This window comes from Lagopus leucura, unplaced genomic scaffold (genome assembly GCF_019238085.1).
Source record: "Lagopus leucura isolate 7727_CA_CO unplaced genomic scaffold, USGS_WTPT01 Super-Scaffold_100001, whole genome shotgun sequence".
Classification (NCBI taxonomy): Eukaryota; Metazoa; Chordata; class Aves; order Galliformes; family Phasianidae; genus Lagopus; species Lagopus leucura.
Genome location: NW_024962262.1, coordinates 59,851,637 through 59,866,090, shown reverse-complemented (window position 1 = coordinate 59,866,090; position 14,454 = coordinate 59,851,637). Strand labels below are relative to the sequence as shown.

The following is a 14,454-nucleotide window of genomic DNA, read 5'->3' as shown; positions in this document are numbered from 1 at the left end:
ACCCATAGATATACCTGCCCATACACACCCTCACCACTTTCACCACCATTCACAGCAGATCTGCCATTCTTTGGCACCTTGCTGGTCAGTGTCTGGGAAAGTGCTGGCCTGAAAAAACACAAGCTGCCTCCTGCTTCTCCAAAGAAGTGCTGGAGTGGAAGCTACAGATAGGCAACACAGGCCCACTTTAAGGAAAGGGACAAGAAGAGGAGTGGAATGTCAGTACAGCTTGTCAGCATAAGGGTAATATTTTATTAAAGCACTGCAGTCAAGCCAATTTTCTCCAGTTTTCAGGGTGTATAGAGCTTTTGGACTGATACAGAATTAAATGCTATTGTGGTAGATCTCAGTGAGGAGGAAGATGTAGCTTGATGACCCCACATTTTTGCCAAAAGCTTGAATGTTTGAAAAGTTCATGTGTAAAATCATTCTTAAGTGGTGCTTCCATTCCTAAGTCATGTGGATACTTTTAAAAAATATTTCAAATAAGATCACCACAATATCTGTCTTAGGTTTGGTTAACACAAGAGGGGCTAATTTTCATTAACCTGGAAGAAGATACAAACTTGACATTGGTACTGCATGATGAATTAGGCCTGACTTCCATTTGACAGTATTTTGAAAGCTTTTCAGTAGTGAATACGTGGCTTTGCTGTCTTGAGTATCTGTCAGGTATCTGCTAACTTCCCAGCTGTTAGCTTCATAAATTGCTGCAGATCGCCTTTACTCTAGGTAGTCTGTTCAGGTGGTTTATAACTGTGATATTGATAACAGGATACAGTTTTGTACTCTTCCAAATCTCTGGCATTACAATGTGCACTAAAATAAGTTGTGAAACTCCTATTGTTGGATTTTATGTTATGTATTATATTTATTTTAATACACATGATGCATTGTGTTCATCAAACAAACTACAAGTAGGTTAGCTTTTGGTGGCTTGTTTTGGTTTTTGTTTGAAAGTTTCTTTCCTCTTTTGATTATAACATCCTGTATCTCCTCTTTACGTCACAATGATGTCTCTATGTCACTCCAAGTACTGTCTTCTTAAGGAGAGAGATACAAAGTTCTGTGTCTGTAATTGTCAGTAATGGACCAAAAAAGGCACCAGTTCTACTGTGGCAAAAAAAATCATCTCAAAATCCTGGTAATGATACATAGCCCAGTAGACTGAGGTGAAGCAAGGTGGATGTATGAACTGGTGAAAAATTCAGGTTTAGATGAAACATTTGATGTAGTTTTCTCTCTGAGGAAATGGTACTTTTTATTAGAAATACAGCTATGTTTCATAGTTGCCCTCCCCTGCTCAGTGTGATGGTGGAGACCCCATCACTGTATTTAAGAGACGTGTGGCACCAAGGGGCCTGGGTTAGTGATAGGATTTAGTAGGTCACATTGGTGGTTGGACTTGGTGATCTTGAAGGTGTTTTCTAAGCTAAATGATTCTGTTTCATAAGAAATATCTAAAGTCTTCTTTCCATGTCTGTCTTCTTCAGTGCCTATTATAAAGAAACGCTGCTAAATGATATTAGGAAGGCTAGAGAGAAGTACCAAGGAGATGAACTGGCTAAGGAGCTGGCTAGAATTAAGCTTCGTATGGATAATACTGAAGTGCTGACTTCTGACATTGTCATAAACCTGCTTCTTTCTTACCGAGATATACAGGTATGTTTCTAAAGACTAAAGAAGGTGATTTTACTATGGGATTTTGCAACTTGCTTGTTAAAGAGTGATTCAAAGCTGACCCTAAATTTCTGCACTGTTTGACTTGACCACTAAGCTATAAGGGGCTGTAGACTCTTATTTATTTTACTTGTGAACAAGAGACGCTAATTAGGAGACTTTCTTGCTTATTTTCTGTCATTTTTAACCTCCTTAAAATATATAAATAATGAAAGCTGATCCAAGCAAAATGGATTTTTGCTCTTTTCTTCCCTGCCCCTTCTTGCTCTCTTCCAGTTTGGAAACTAATAAAATTGATTTCTTTCGACCAATGTATTGACCAGAAGTGTCCAAGTTGTTAACTGTAACTGAATGAAACACTAATTTCTTTTTAAAAAGTAGGCACACCTTTTTTGTGTGATTTTGTTTAAATGCAGTTTACACACTGTATTTCTGAGCTTCCAGGCTCTGTGTTTGATACCACTTTTAAAATGTACTTCCAACCATTCAACAGTTGTTGGTTTGTTTTTTTTTTTTCCCTTCAGGAGCTAAGTTGGTTATTGGCAAGTACAAATGAGACATGAGAGCGGTGGGTGACTGTATCACTCTGCATCACCCAACTTTTCATTCTGAGATTTATATTCCCTTGCTGCTTCTTATCCATATCATTTTTTGTCACCTCTGGTGAGCATTTGCACTCCTTTGAAATGTCTTCCTGGAGAAATGTAATCACACTTAAATATATATTGAACGCACAGATTAAGTAGTGTGAGACCATCCGTGATCTCAGTGAGCTGGCCAATTCAGCAGTGTACATGTTGTCAACCTCCTGAAAAAGTAAAATGAATTCACAGCCAGCTGAAGTTCTGCAAAACAAGCTATGCAAAATAGAATTTTGCAGTGACCTGATGAAGTGTAATTCATCAGAAGCACTCAATAAGGCTTGAAACAGCCAGACTCAACACTTCTGATTCATAGTGCTGGTAAATGGCTAAGGGTATTGTGGATTGCATGGAGGAATTGGCGCTGAATGGAGGAAAAGATAAGTATTGACCCACTTCTAAGGAAAGTCACCTGAGACACTGTCATGCAATCACAGAATCTTTTGAATTGGAAGTGACCTTTAAAGGCCATCTAGTCCAATTCCTCTGCAGTGAACAAGACACCTACAGCTACATCATGGTGCTCAGAGCCACATCCAGCCTGACCTGGACTGTCCCCAGGCATCCACCACCTCTCTGGGCAATCTGTGCTGGTGCCTCTCCCACTCTCATTGTAAAAAAAAATTCTTCCTTATATACAATCTAAACCACCCCTCTTTTAGTTTGAAACCATGTGCCCTTGTCCTGTTACGACAGACCCTGTTACAGAGTCTGTCTCCTTTCTTATAGCCCTCCTTTATATACTGAAAGGCCACTTTCAGGTCTGTACTGAGGACTCCACATCTGGATGCAGTACTCCAGGTGAAGTGTCACCAGTGCAAAGTAGAGGGGCAGAATCATTTCTTTTGGCCTGCTCACCCCACTTCTTTGGATGCAGCCCAAGATATAGTTGGCTTTCTGGGATATGAGGGCAAATTGCTGGCTAATCTAGCTTGCCATCCACCCGTACCCTCAGATCCTTTCCTGCAACGATGTGCTGCATCCTTTCATCCCCCACTTTGTACTGATAACAGAGGTTTCCGTGGCCCGGGTGCAACACCCTGCTCTTGGCTTTATGGAACCTCATGAGGTTCTCGTGGGCCCGCTGTTTCACCCTGTCTAGATCTCTCTGAATAACATCCTGTACTCAGGTGTGCCATCTGCATCACACAGCTTGTTGTCATCTGCAAATTTACTGAAATTACACTCAATCCCACTATTAATGTCTTTGATGAACGTATTAAAGAGAACTGGTCCCAGTACTACCTTTAAGGGACACCATTTGTCACTGTTCTCTAACTGGACTTTGAGCTATTGGCCACCACTCTCTGGACACAATCTCACAACCAGTTCCTTGTGGATTGAACAATCCACCCATCAAATCAGTGTCCTTCCAATTTGGAGAAAAGGATGTTGTGGGGTATACAGTGTCAAAGCCTTACTGGTGTCCAGATAGATGATATCAGTGGCTCTTCTCTTGCCACTGATGCAGTTATGCCATCATAAACAGCGGCAAGGCTTTTCAAGCAGCAGATTCCCTTGGTGAGGCCATGCTAGATCTCCCATTCTCCTCTGTCTTTCATGTCTTTATCATAGCTTCTGTGAAACTCCATGATCTTCCCAAGCACAGGGGTGAGGTTGACAGATTGGTACTTTCCTGGATCATCATTTCTACCCTTCTTAAAAATAAGTGTGACATTGTCTTTTTTCCAGTCACCAGGGACTTCATATGACTGTCACAACTTTTTTTCAAATATTGACAATGGCTTGGCAACTGTATCAGCTAATTTCCTCAGGACTCTGGGATGTGTTTCTTTGGGATCCATAGACTTACAGCTGTTCAGGTTCCTCTGGAGTCATGCACTTGATCTTTGCTTACAACAGGAGGGGCAATGCTCCCCTAGTTCCCACCTTATGAACTGTCCACTCAAGGGCTGTCTGTAAGGGAGTTGCTTGTGAAGACTGAGAAAAATGTTGTTGAGTATCTTAGCCTTTTCCTTGTTTGTTGTTACGAACCTTCTTGTATTGCTCAGTGGGGAGGGTACACCCTACTTGACTTTCAGTTTCTGGTACCTAGAGAAGCCTTTCTTATCCTTCTTTGTGCCCCTTGCCCAAGCCCGGTTCCAGTTGGGCCTTGGTTTTCCTGACCTTAAACAGCCTAGCAGTATCCCTATGTTCCTCCCAATTTTACAGTCCCTGCTTCCACTGCCAGTGCATTTTCTTCTTACTCTCCAGTTTAACCAGCTGGTCCCACTTCTGCCATATCTCTTTCCTTCCTTTCCTGACTTCATACACCTGTGGATGGAGAGCACGTGTGTCCTAAGATCTTCCTTTAAGATCTGCCAGCTCTGCTCTGCTCTCTTGTCCTTGAGGACAGATTCCCAGGGAGTTTTATTGATGAACTCTTCGAAGAGCTGGAAGTAGGTTTTTGTAAAACTAAGCTTCCTGAGTTTACTCTTTGCCTGTCTAATATTGCTAAAGAGTTTGAACTGTGCTGTTGCATGGTCACTACAGCCTAGGCAGCCTGCAATCCTGATGTCACCAATCAGTTCTCTCGTGTTGGTGAGGAAAAGGTGCAGCATTGTCATGACCTGTCTAGCTGTCATGATAAATTTTAGGTTACTGATACTTTCCTCTCCTGGAGGTGATCTCAAGCTTCTGTATTTCTGTCTTTTTTTTTAAAAAAAAATAAAAAATTAATTTTGTTTTATTCCTACTAGGACTATGATGCTATGGTGAAGCTGGTAGAAACACTAGAAATGCTTCCTACATGTGACCTGGCTGATCAACACAACATTAAGTTTCATTATGCATTTGCTTTGAACAGGTAAGGATTGCTGTTTGAGCATATTTCATTATATTGCTGTTGTTTCAAATAGGGTTATATATATTTATCTGTAGATAAGGATCTGTTACAAAGGCCACTGATGAAAGATTTCATTGATACTGGTGATGTTTTGGTCAGGCTGAAACTGTTCTGAGTCTGATTCTGAACATCTCACAAAGTTTAGCATAATAGATTTGGAAGTGATGCATAACAAGTGTTACTTGATCTGTGAGTACATGTTCATGAAGCAGCTTCCTTGAAAGGTTGAAAGGCAATCTGCACATACAGGCTATTTCCTGATTCATCTTTTCTAGATTAGGAAGCACAGAAATATGTGTTGAATTCTTCTAGATAGCTACACATTTCTACAGTTCATATGTATAATATTCGCTCTGTTTCTAAAGAAGATATATTAAGATTGTATCAGAAAGTAGATTTTATACACGCAAAATTAAATGCATTAATGGAAGTAACTGCTTAGATGAAATCCACATGTTATTTATAGTTGAGACCTGCCATTAAACTAAAAATTGGTACTGCACAGCATCAGGATGGCATATGAAGGGTCTTAAGAACTTAGTAACAGATTTAGAAAAGCAGTCATTGATGGGAAAATCTTACCAGAAAAAGGGGGTTTTCTGTCTGCATGTATGGTGTTTTACAGATAGTGGTGATAACTCCATTTCAAACCATTTGACAGTTTTGACAAACTTAGGAGTAAATATAAAATTGCTGCTCAGAAAAAAGAATCAGGTATCACTTCCTCATTGTCAAGAAGCAGTTTCTTACTGTTTTATATAATGTATTCCCTACAGATGAAGTTCATTCTCATGCAGCCAAATACAGGCTGTGTGCATAGGAACAAAGAATGCAGTACATGTCAGTTGGAAAGTTCATAGAAGACAGTGATTTTTGAAAAAGGTCTGGTGGTTTGTTAATAAGCTTAGTGATCATCTCAATGTGATGCAGTAGCAAGTAGCCTGAAGAGATATCAGGAAGAATAAAGTATTGATTATTACTGAATAGTATTCTCAGAGTACACAGCATGATTGACAATACACATAATTCTGATGTCTGTGCTTTTATGATAACTTGCCATTAGAGATTTTTTTTGAAGGCATAAACCCTGTATAAAATATATGTTTTCAATTTAAAAAGAAAAAAAAAAAAACAATTCTGAAACATGAATTGATTGCAATGGTAAGTGCCTTTATGTGAAGAAATTAATCCCCAAATTATTTCCAATTTCCAAACCCCTCAAGGAAAAAGTTAACTATTTTTTTAAACTATATTTGGAACTATAACATGAACTTGAATGACGACAAAATCTTTTTAGGAAAGAGAAGAATAAATAATTAATTTTGATGCATAATTTGGCTTACGTTGTTGTGGTGTGTGGTTTTGTTTTCTAAGAATGGAAATGAACGCAGTGTGTCCTGATTCTCCTCAGCTCTTCATATAATGAATTACTAAGTCTCAGCTGATGAACCTTTTATTTAGTCTTGTAACTTGTTCTGCTAAGGTATATCTCTCAGAAAATTTAGTTCTGAACACATGAAGGCAGAGAATTTTGCTGTTTGGTCTGGTATTTATCCCATCTGTTGAAATATGCTTATCACATTGTGTTTCTTAAAAATAAGAGAAAATGAGTTTTTAGTGTAAAATTTTTATGTACAATATAAACTTGCATTTTAAAGTAGTGGTTTACTGCTTCTTGGTGATGATATGCATTTTAAACCATGTTGTAGTTTGTTTCCTGACTGTACAGTGGTATGGTTTTCCACCTTATTTTTCCCCCAACCCCTAAAAATTGCAGACTTGATCTTTGAAAGCTTCTAAAATTCAAATCTCCTTAAGTTATCCTTATGATCTCTTGAGAAGTTGTTTCAACAAAGAGAATTTGGCATATTTTGACTCAAGACATTGCAGTCGTCATTAGATCATGTCTTGTCCTTAGGAAAACCTGATTTGATTGGACAACAGTTTTTAAAACCTTGCCATTTACCTGTGCATAATAAAACTAGTGCAGTTCTTTACCCTCTTTATCTTAAAAACTTTGTATATTGAGTAGTACATGGTCTTCGTGCCATTAAATCTTCAGTGTTGTTTTGAAAGTAGCAATAGACCCCTTGTCAAAGACTAAATGGATTTGCTCATGCACCTGCTTTCCCCATTGGCTGATTTCATTAAATTCAGCATTAGCCTTAACCAACATGACTTCACCTCTGTTCTGGGAACAATCTAAACGTTGCTATGGAATTTTTTAAAGAAATGAATGACCAAGTTTTCATCAAAAATAATGTGGAATTCAACCTTTACAGAAGGTGTTGTGTCTTGGAACAAAATGCTGGACCAAAGTCCAGAGTTTAGGACTGGAACACTCAGAACAAGTTCAGTTAAGTAAAAAATGACGCCTAGTGTTGCTTTTAGCATCTTCCGTGGGACTTTTGAACCACCTTTTTTCTTTCTGTCGGTTTTAACAATTATTTTAATGAAGGTTTATCAGAGTCTATTCATAAAAATACAGAACTGTGTTTTTACTTGAACTGTTTGGAATGCTAAAATCAATAGAATGGTAAATGTTGCACAGTATCACTAACTGAGCCTAGCAGGAACAAAGTACATTACAGAATCATAGGGTCTGGAAGGGACCTATGGAGATCATCTAGTCTAACTCCCTGCTTAAGCAATATTCCTACAGCAGATTATGCAGGAAAGTGTCAAAGCTGGATTTTGAATATCTCCAGAGGAGACTCCACAGCCTCTCATGGGTAGCCTGTTCCAGTGCTCTGTCACTCTCACAGTAGAGGAGTTCTTCCTCATGTTCAGATGGAACTTCCTGTGTTCCAGTTTGTGCCTGTTGCCCCTTGTTCTGTCACTGGGCACTGTGGAAGAGTGCCTGGCCCCATGTACTTGACTCCCTCATTGAGCACTGATAAGATCCTCTCTCAGTCTTGTCCAAGCCGAACAGCCCCAAATCTCTCAGCTTTTCCTCATGACAGAGGTGCTCCAGGCCCCCCATAATCTCTGTCACCCTCCTCTGGACTGCCTTACTTACATTTGAATAAATACTTTGGCCTTAGCAAAACTGGACCTACCAGACATTAAGTCAATTTCAAATTCTGGAAGCTTGCAAAGAGGCCAAAGGTTATGCCAATGTTTTTTTTCAAAACAGAGTAGATTCTGGCTACTGTAAGACAAAACTCAGACCAGGCATAAAGTCAGAGATGTGAAGACTTCAGTTTCTTTCCCAGGCAATTATATCGTTAATTGTTAAAGATGAGGACATTGCAGTCACTGTTACTAAACTCAGCATGCATATTTTAACAAGCAACATATGTAATACACACATAAAAAGCAATTAGCAAGGGAAGAGAGTAACAGGGTGCAAGTAGAAAATTGTTAGTAATTGTGAATAATGGTAGCCAAAGTAAATTATTCCCATTGAAAAGCACTGGGTTGTTTGAAATGTTCTGTTTTCTGATTACCTTTATATAGAAAAATCACATCATGAGGTTCCTCATTTTGTATTAGCGTTTTGCACAAAACATCCACAGCATGCACAAGGAAAAAAAGAAGCTAGGTTTTTTCCATTGTCATGGCTATCTAGAGGTCTGCAAATTTAGTTCTAGTCACAGTAACCAATTTGGGATTGTTTCCTCATCCACTATCGTGAACGTTGAAGGTTCTTCAGTTGAACTGCATTCTCAGTGAAGTGAGTCTTTACTCTCTAATTAATTAATTAGTGGGTTTTTTTTTTCAGGTGAGAGTTTATGTAGAAATAATTCTAATCAAATCAATTATTTCAATTCTCAAAAATTATGACTTTTTTGAAATCACTGTGTAGATTTCTGCGCAGTTAGGAGCAATTCAGCTCATCTGCTGTGAAGTCACTGAGACATTCTTAAGCCACTCAGCATCTTATTCTTATGCAAGAGGATGCATCTGCCAGCTTATGGTTCAGGGACTTCCTGAGACAGAGCAGTAAATTTTGTGTTTATCAAATAAATTTGAGAATGGAAAAGGAGGATAGATTTGCAAAGAGATGCTCTTTTCTGTAAAGGCTGGTCTATTGCTACTTTTGTAGTCTTTCTTCCTTAGCAGAGACTCAGAGAAAACTTGAACAAACCAAAGTAAACCCTAACAAATTATTTTTGAGCTTCATAAGGAAGAGGCCTAGAGAATTTTGGAGATGAGCAATGGGGCAGGACTGATATCCAGAGGGAATATTTCTGGTGCCCTTAGCTGTTTGTGAATTTTTAATCTGAAACTTTGTATCTTAGATCCCTTAAATACCAACAGATAAGAAGAGGCAAGGAGAGAGCAGGGGGTTGTCCCATTGCAGGTAGAAACTCTTCCATACCATTGATAATTATTCTTTCCCTACTTTGTGTTTCTTTCTAATCCTACAACTTTCTTTTTTAAATATTCATGTCCTCTTAATTCCTTGCTTTCATTTATGTGTGTCTGGTGGTATTATGGTAGTGTTTTATTGAATACGGGGACGTTTTCATACTGGGATTTGTAAGTATTTTGAAGTAACTCCAAGTTATTTCCCAACTGGCAGTGACTCTTGCATTTATCATGTTTCCAGGAGTTCAAAGGATCCTTGTGGGTCCTTTCCATCTTGGAATATTCTATGATTCTATAATTTAGCCTGATTATGCATTATTTATTTTCTATGCTAGTTTTAGCAAGGCAAAGTTTGTACTGAGAAAACTAAGATGGTGCTAATAAAGAAAAAAAAAATAGTATTGTTAACAGCTCTCCCATAGTGTGTGTTCTGTTTTAAGGTAGTGTCAGAAAATTGATTAATACTACAATTTATTCAAACTAATTTATCATTAAACTAAGTTTTGGAAGGGCAAACTTTATTTTGAAAGAATTCTCAGAATAAGTAATTTTAGGAATTGCTCAACCCCAGACCAACCAAAGCAATCAAGAAGACCAACTCATGTTTTCACTGTATGTACATGCAGAGTTGTTTAAGTCGCCAGCCATGAAAAGGCTAACAAATTCTACGTTGAAGACTGCCAATGAAAAGTACCTATTTCAAATTAGTATTTCTTCTCTAAAATGATTAGAGTGTGTCATACCATTAAGGAATGTACATATTTCAGTGCAAGCTGGCCTGTAACCAAGGAGCAGGTAAAATTCAGTGAATGGTCCTATCTGTAATTCATATTCTGGAGATTTGCTTTACAGAATCAGTCTCACTTAATGCACCGATTTACTGCAGTAAAGATAACGTTTTCTGCTTTCTATCCATGACTGCCCATTATAACATTCAGAGCTTCAGCTTTCCCTACTTGGAGAGGCTGTGGGGAGCATGGGGAAGCTCATGTCATTGATAGTGGGTAAGAAAAATAGAAGTCAGTGCCTTGAGGGTATATGGTAATCTCTTTTCTGGCATTGTACTGCAAGGCCAAACAGGCCTTCAAAGCGTCACAGGTCTGTTTGCAGACATGCAGATCCCAAACTGTGGGATATGGAACAAGTGTAAATACATCATAGTCCAGTGCAACGGGTACTGTACATAAGCAAACAGTGTATGTTCATGTTGACAAGAGAAGTTTGCTTGTAGCTTGAAGTATGAGTTTTTCCAATTATGTTTGTTTGTTTCCCCTCTCAGTTAGTCTTCTCTTTTTGGGATTGCTTTAGAAGGTGATAACTTTTCCTAAAATTGCATATTATTGTAATTGATATACTGGTTTATATTGCAGAATCATCAAATTATGTTAATAATGCTAAAAAAAAAACCCGTTTATACAAAGCTATCTAAGCTGATTTTAATAATACCTTGTGTTAGGTTAATATATAGTTGTTTAAGAAAATATTAGCACTGAACAATGTATCTTTAATGGAGAATTGTTTCTTACCTTCTATGAACTCAATAAATCACACATTTCCTGCCCGGAGACAGAAACCTTTACTTCTGTTTTGAGTGCTTTAGTACACTATTTCTTTAGTTCTTCTTGTTTTGAAATGCTCTGCGTACTTTCTTTTATGAGCACAGGTTTATCCTATGATATCCAGAAGAGTTAACTTTTGCACTTTTCTATTTTAACTAATCTTGCTTTATGCATTGTATTTTTTTTCTTTAAAGTGAGCCTGTTTCAATCAATATGTAACACACGTTAATGTTATCATTAACATTTAACCTGTTTTTACACAAGACAGAGGTGAGTCTGTTTGTCTTGGAAGCAGTTAATTTTTTCTTGCCATTTCACCATAAGATTGAATACATGCTGAATTCTACGACTATGTTACACACTTGTTTACTGGGAGCTACTGGACTTACAGCTTAGGGCCTAATTTAGTTCTGTTTACCCATCTTTCTTCTTTCATGTCTGTTTTTTGTCTATTTTTGTCATTCTTTTTTCATATGTACAAGATGTTGTCTCTTTGTCCTCTATGTTACTTCTAAAATAGCCAAGTTTAAGATCCCTACAAAATATAGTTTGATAGAACTGTTATTAAATAAATGAGTACAGTCACTTTACGTAGCCTCCACTTAAGGAGTTAGTTTGGGTATATCTGAGGAAACAAGACTTACACCATCACTGTATGTGGTCTTTCAGTACCTGTTCTCCAGAAAATTTTTAACGTGATTTAAAACCTCTACAACTCTTCAGAGGAGGTTGTGGCAAGGTGGCCTCTTCTTCCAGATAACAGTGATAGAATGAGAGGGAATGGCCTCAAGTTGCACCAGGGGAGCTTCAGATTGGATATTAGGGAAAATTTCTTCTCCAGTAGAATGGTGGGTCATTGACACAGGCTACCCAGGAGTCACCATCCCTGAAAGTGTTCAAGAACTGTGTGAATGCAGCACTGAGGGGCATGGTTAGTGGATGTGGTGGTGATGGGTTGGTGGTTGGACTAGGTAGTGTTAAAGGTTTTTTCCAATCTTAATGATTCTGTGATTCTCTTTGTTCACATTAACAACAGTGAAACTTGTCTCAGAGACTCTGGTTAGTTCAGAACAGGTTTGGTTAAAGCATGTTGACCAGTACCATAGATTTACACCCCACTTTTAAATTTCTTTTTATTTCCCATGAAACTGAATAAAGATATAAATTTTGTCCTTGAGTGCTCATTAGAGATGACCAGTGTTAATTTCAGAGCAACAGTCAATTTGAAGTAAAAATGTTTTAAAAATATACAAGTATTTGCTTTGAAAGTTTACTGTATGCCTGTATGGGAACTGCTGAATCATGGCCTGAACCTCTGATTGACCACCTGAGGTGAGCAATGAGTCAGCCCTGGGAGCACAGGTGAAGGCAATTCACCTACGATGCTGGAAGGGGGGAGCCTGGCTGCACCTCTCCTAGACCCCATTTAAGAGCTGACCATAGCGGTATGGTTCTCTTTTGGAGATCACTCCTCTTGCAGTCTTCTCAGTGAGCCCAGGACAAGGGTAAGCTTTCCATCCATTCTTCTTTAGCGTGGTAACTTGTTTAGCCTAACTTTCTTGTCTATTTTGTAATTATAACATCTGTATATTCATTGATTATACAATGCCACTGGCATTAGAGCTAGATAACTGCTGCACAGACAGCTACAAATCTGTTATTAGATATTCTTCATCGCCTAATGTGTATAGAAGCTTGAGGGATTTTTTGTTTGGTTGTTCTTTTTGCTGCAGTGTGTTTTTATTGGTTTTAATGCATTAGCTAGTTACCTAAGGAGCTGAGCCAGTTTACAAAAAATATTAATCCTTCCAGGGCACACAAATACTAAGTTTACTGGAAATTGTTATTGGTGGTATTTCTGACAAAGTAGGCATGGTACTTTTAAGCCTGTTCTTGGATACCTGGGTAAGGAGCAGAAAGTTGGAAACAGTTCTGAAAAGAAACTGGTGAACGTTTTAATTCTTCTGAATGATTAAAAAGAGGGGAAAAAAAAGGCTGCTTGCTTTATCCTTGCTGATAAATAGTTTTGTTTGTTCTAAGTAAATAGTGAGTTCTAAACTGAAAAATATAAAACAAAGAGAGACAAAGAATGGAATGTTCAGTTTAATGGCAGTAAAGAACTGAAATTATATTTGATCACTGATCAATTTTTTTTCTTACTGATACAATTGATACGTATTTGACAAAAAAGGTTTATGACAACCTAGTTGTTTTCCAAATTTTTCTTCAGTATGAAGAACATAAAGAGAGAAGTACAAGTCATTTTTAAACTTCTATTTTTCTTGTAGTTCAGTTACCATATTGAGCTCAATCACTCTTTTGGCTGAAGTAGTATTGACCTGACTTCTCCTGTACTCAGTCAGTATTGTCAAGTACTGGCTCTGGAGCCTCTGGATTCAAGAATAAAAATCATGACGACGGCTGAATGAGCTGTCAGACAGGCTGTTGCACATGGTCAGCTTTATATGAGTATTTTCAGGAATGATCACTAAGCAGGCATTTGTTTCTCACTGGAGTATCCGCAGAATCTGCCTGCTTACACAAGGAGAAATTGTGTGGGATGACAGATTTTCCTTCATTGAGGAATTCGGGGCTTAAATCAGTAGTTAGGTGAGCTATCTAAGATATATATCTTATCCATGATATAAGAATACAGATATGGAGAATTTGTTTTTTATCAACCAACCAATATGCAAATGTAATTGTAAATGAAGTCTGTACATAGTAATGATAGATGAGTTACAGGGTAAGCAGTGAAAAACACTATTCTACTATCTTGCAGTTACTGTTTGAGATCTGAAGTCATTAATTTTATTCTTTGTTTTTGATTTCAGAAGGAATAATGCAGGTGACAGGGAGAAGGCACTACAAGTCATGCTTCAGGTCCTGCAGACGTGTGATCACCCTGCTCCAGATATGTTTTGCTTATGTGGAAGGATATATAAGGATATGTTTCTTGACTCTGACTGTAAAGATATCAGCAGTCGAGATCATGCCATTGAATGGTAACTGAAGAAAGCCCAAAATCTTTCTTTAAAAACTTCTTCAGGCTTTTACAGTTATGAAAAGCAGAGCTGTATAATATAGAAAGTTCAGAAGTTCCTCTTTTCTACTTTTTTAATGGTTTGATTTGAGTAAGTGATTTACTGAGCACCAGGTATTTGGATATGTTTTCTTGCTTCTGTACAGAGTGAATACAATGAGTATAGGATGATTCACTTAACTTTTCAAAGCAAATCTGCTTTAGGGTCAAAATAAAAAGCAAGTGAGCTCATGGGACATATGTTGATCCTTTGTGCAAGGGTGGTGCCCACCTTGGAGCTCTACAACATAGAAAGGCCTAGTGTATTTAAGGAACAATATTGATAACTGCATTATCTCAGTATCTCAGTAAACTCTAATGAGAGTGAAGCTT

General features: G+C 38.0%; 1 protein-coding gene across 1 annotated transcript in view; it reads left to right on the top strand.

Moving 5' to 3' along the window:
• MAP3K15 (mitogen-activated protein kinase kinase kinase 15) overlaps positions 1-14,454 on the top strand; it is a 74,379-nt gene that overhangs the window by 29,888 nt on the left and 30,037 nt on the right. Inside the window, exons 5-7 of the mRNA XM_042868066.1 lie at positions 1,494-1,662; positions 5,021-5,127; positions 13,874-14,044. Of these exons, the coding sequence (XP_042724000.1) occupies positions 1,494-1,662; positions 5,021-5,127; positions 13,874-14,044 (447 nt within the window). The remainder of the gene's footprint in view (positions 1-1,493; positions 1,663-5,020; positions 5,128-13,873; positions 14,045-14,454) is intronic.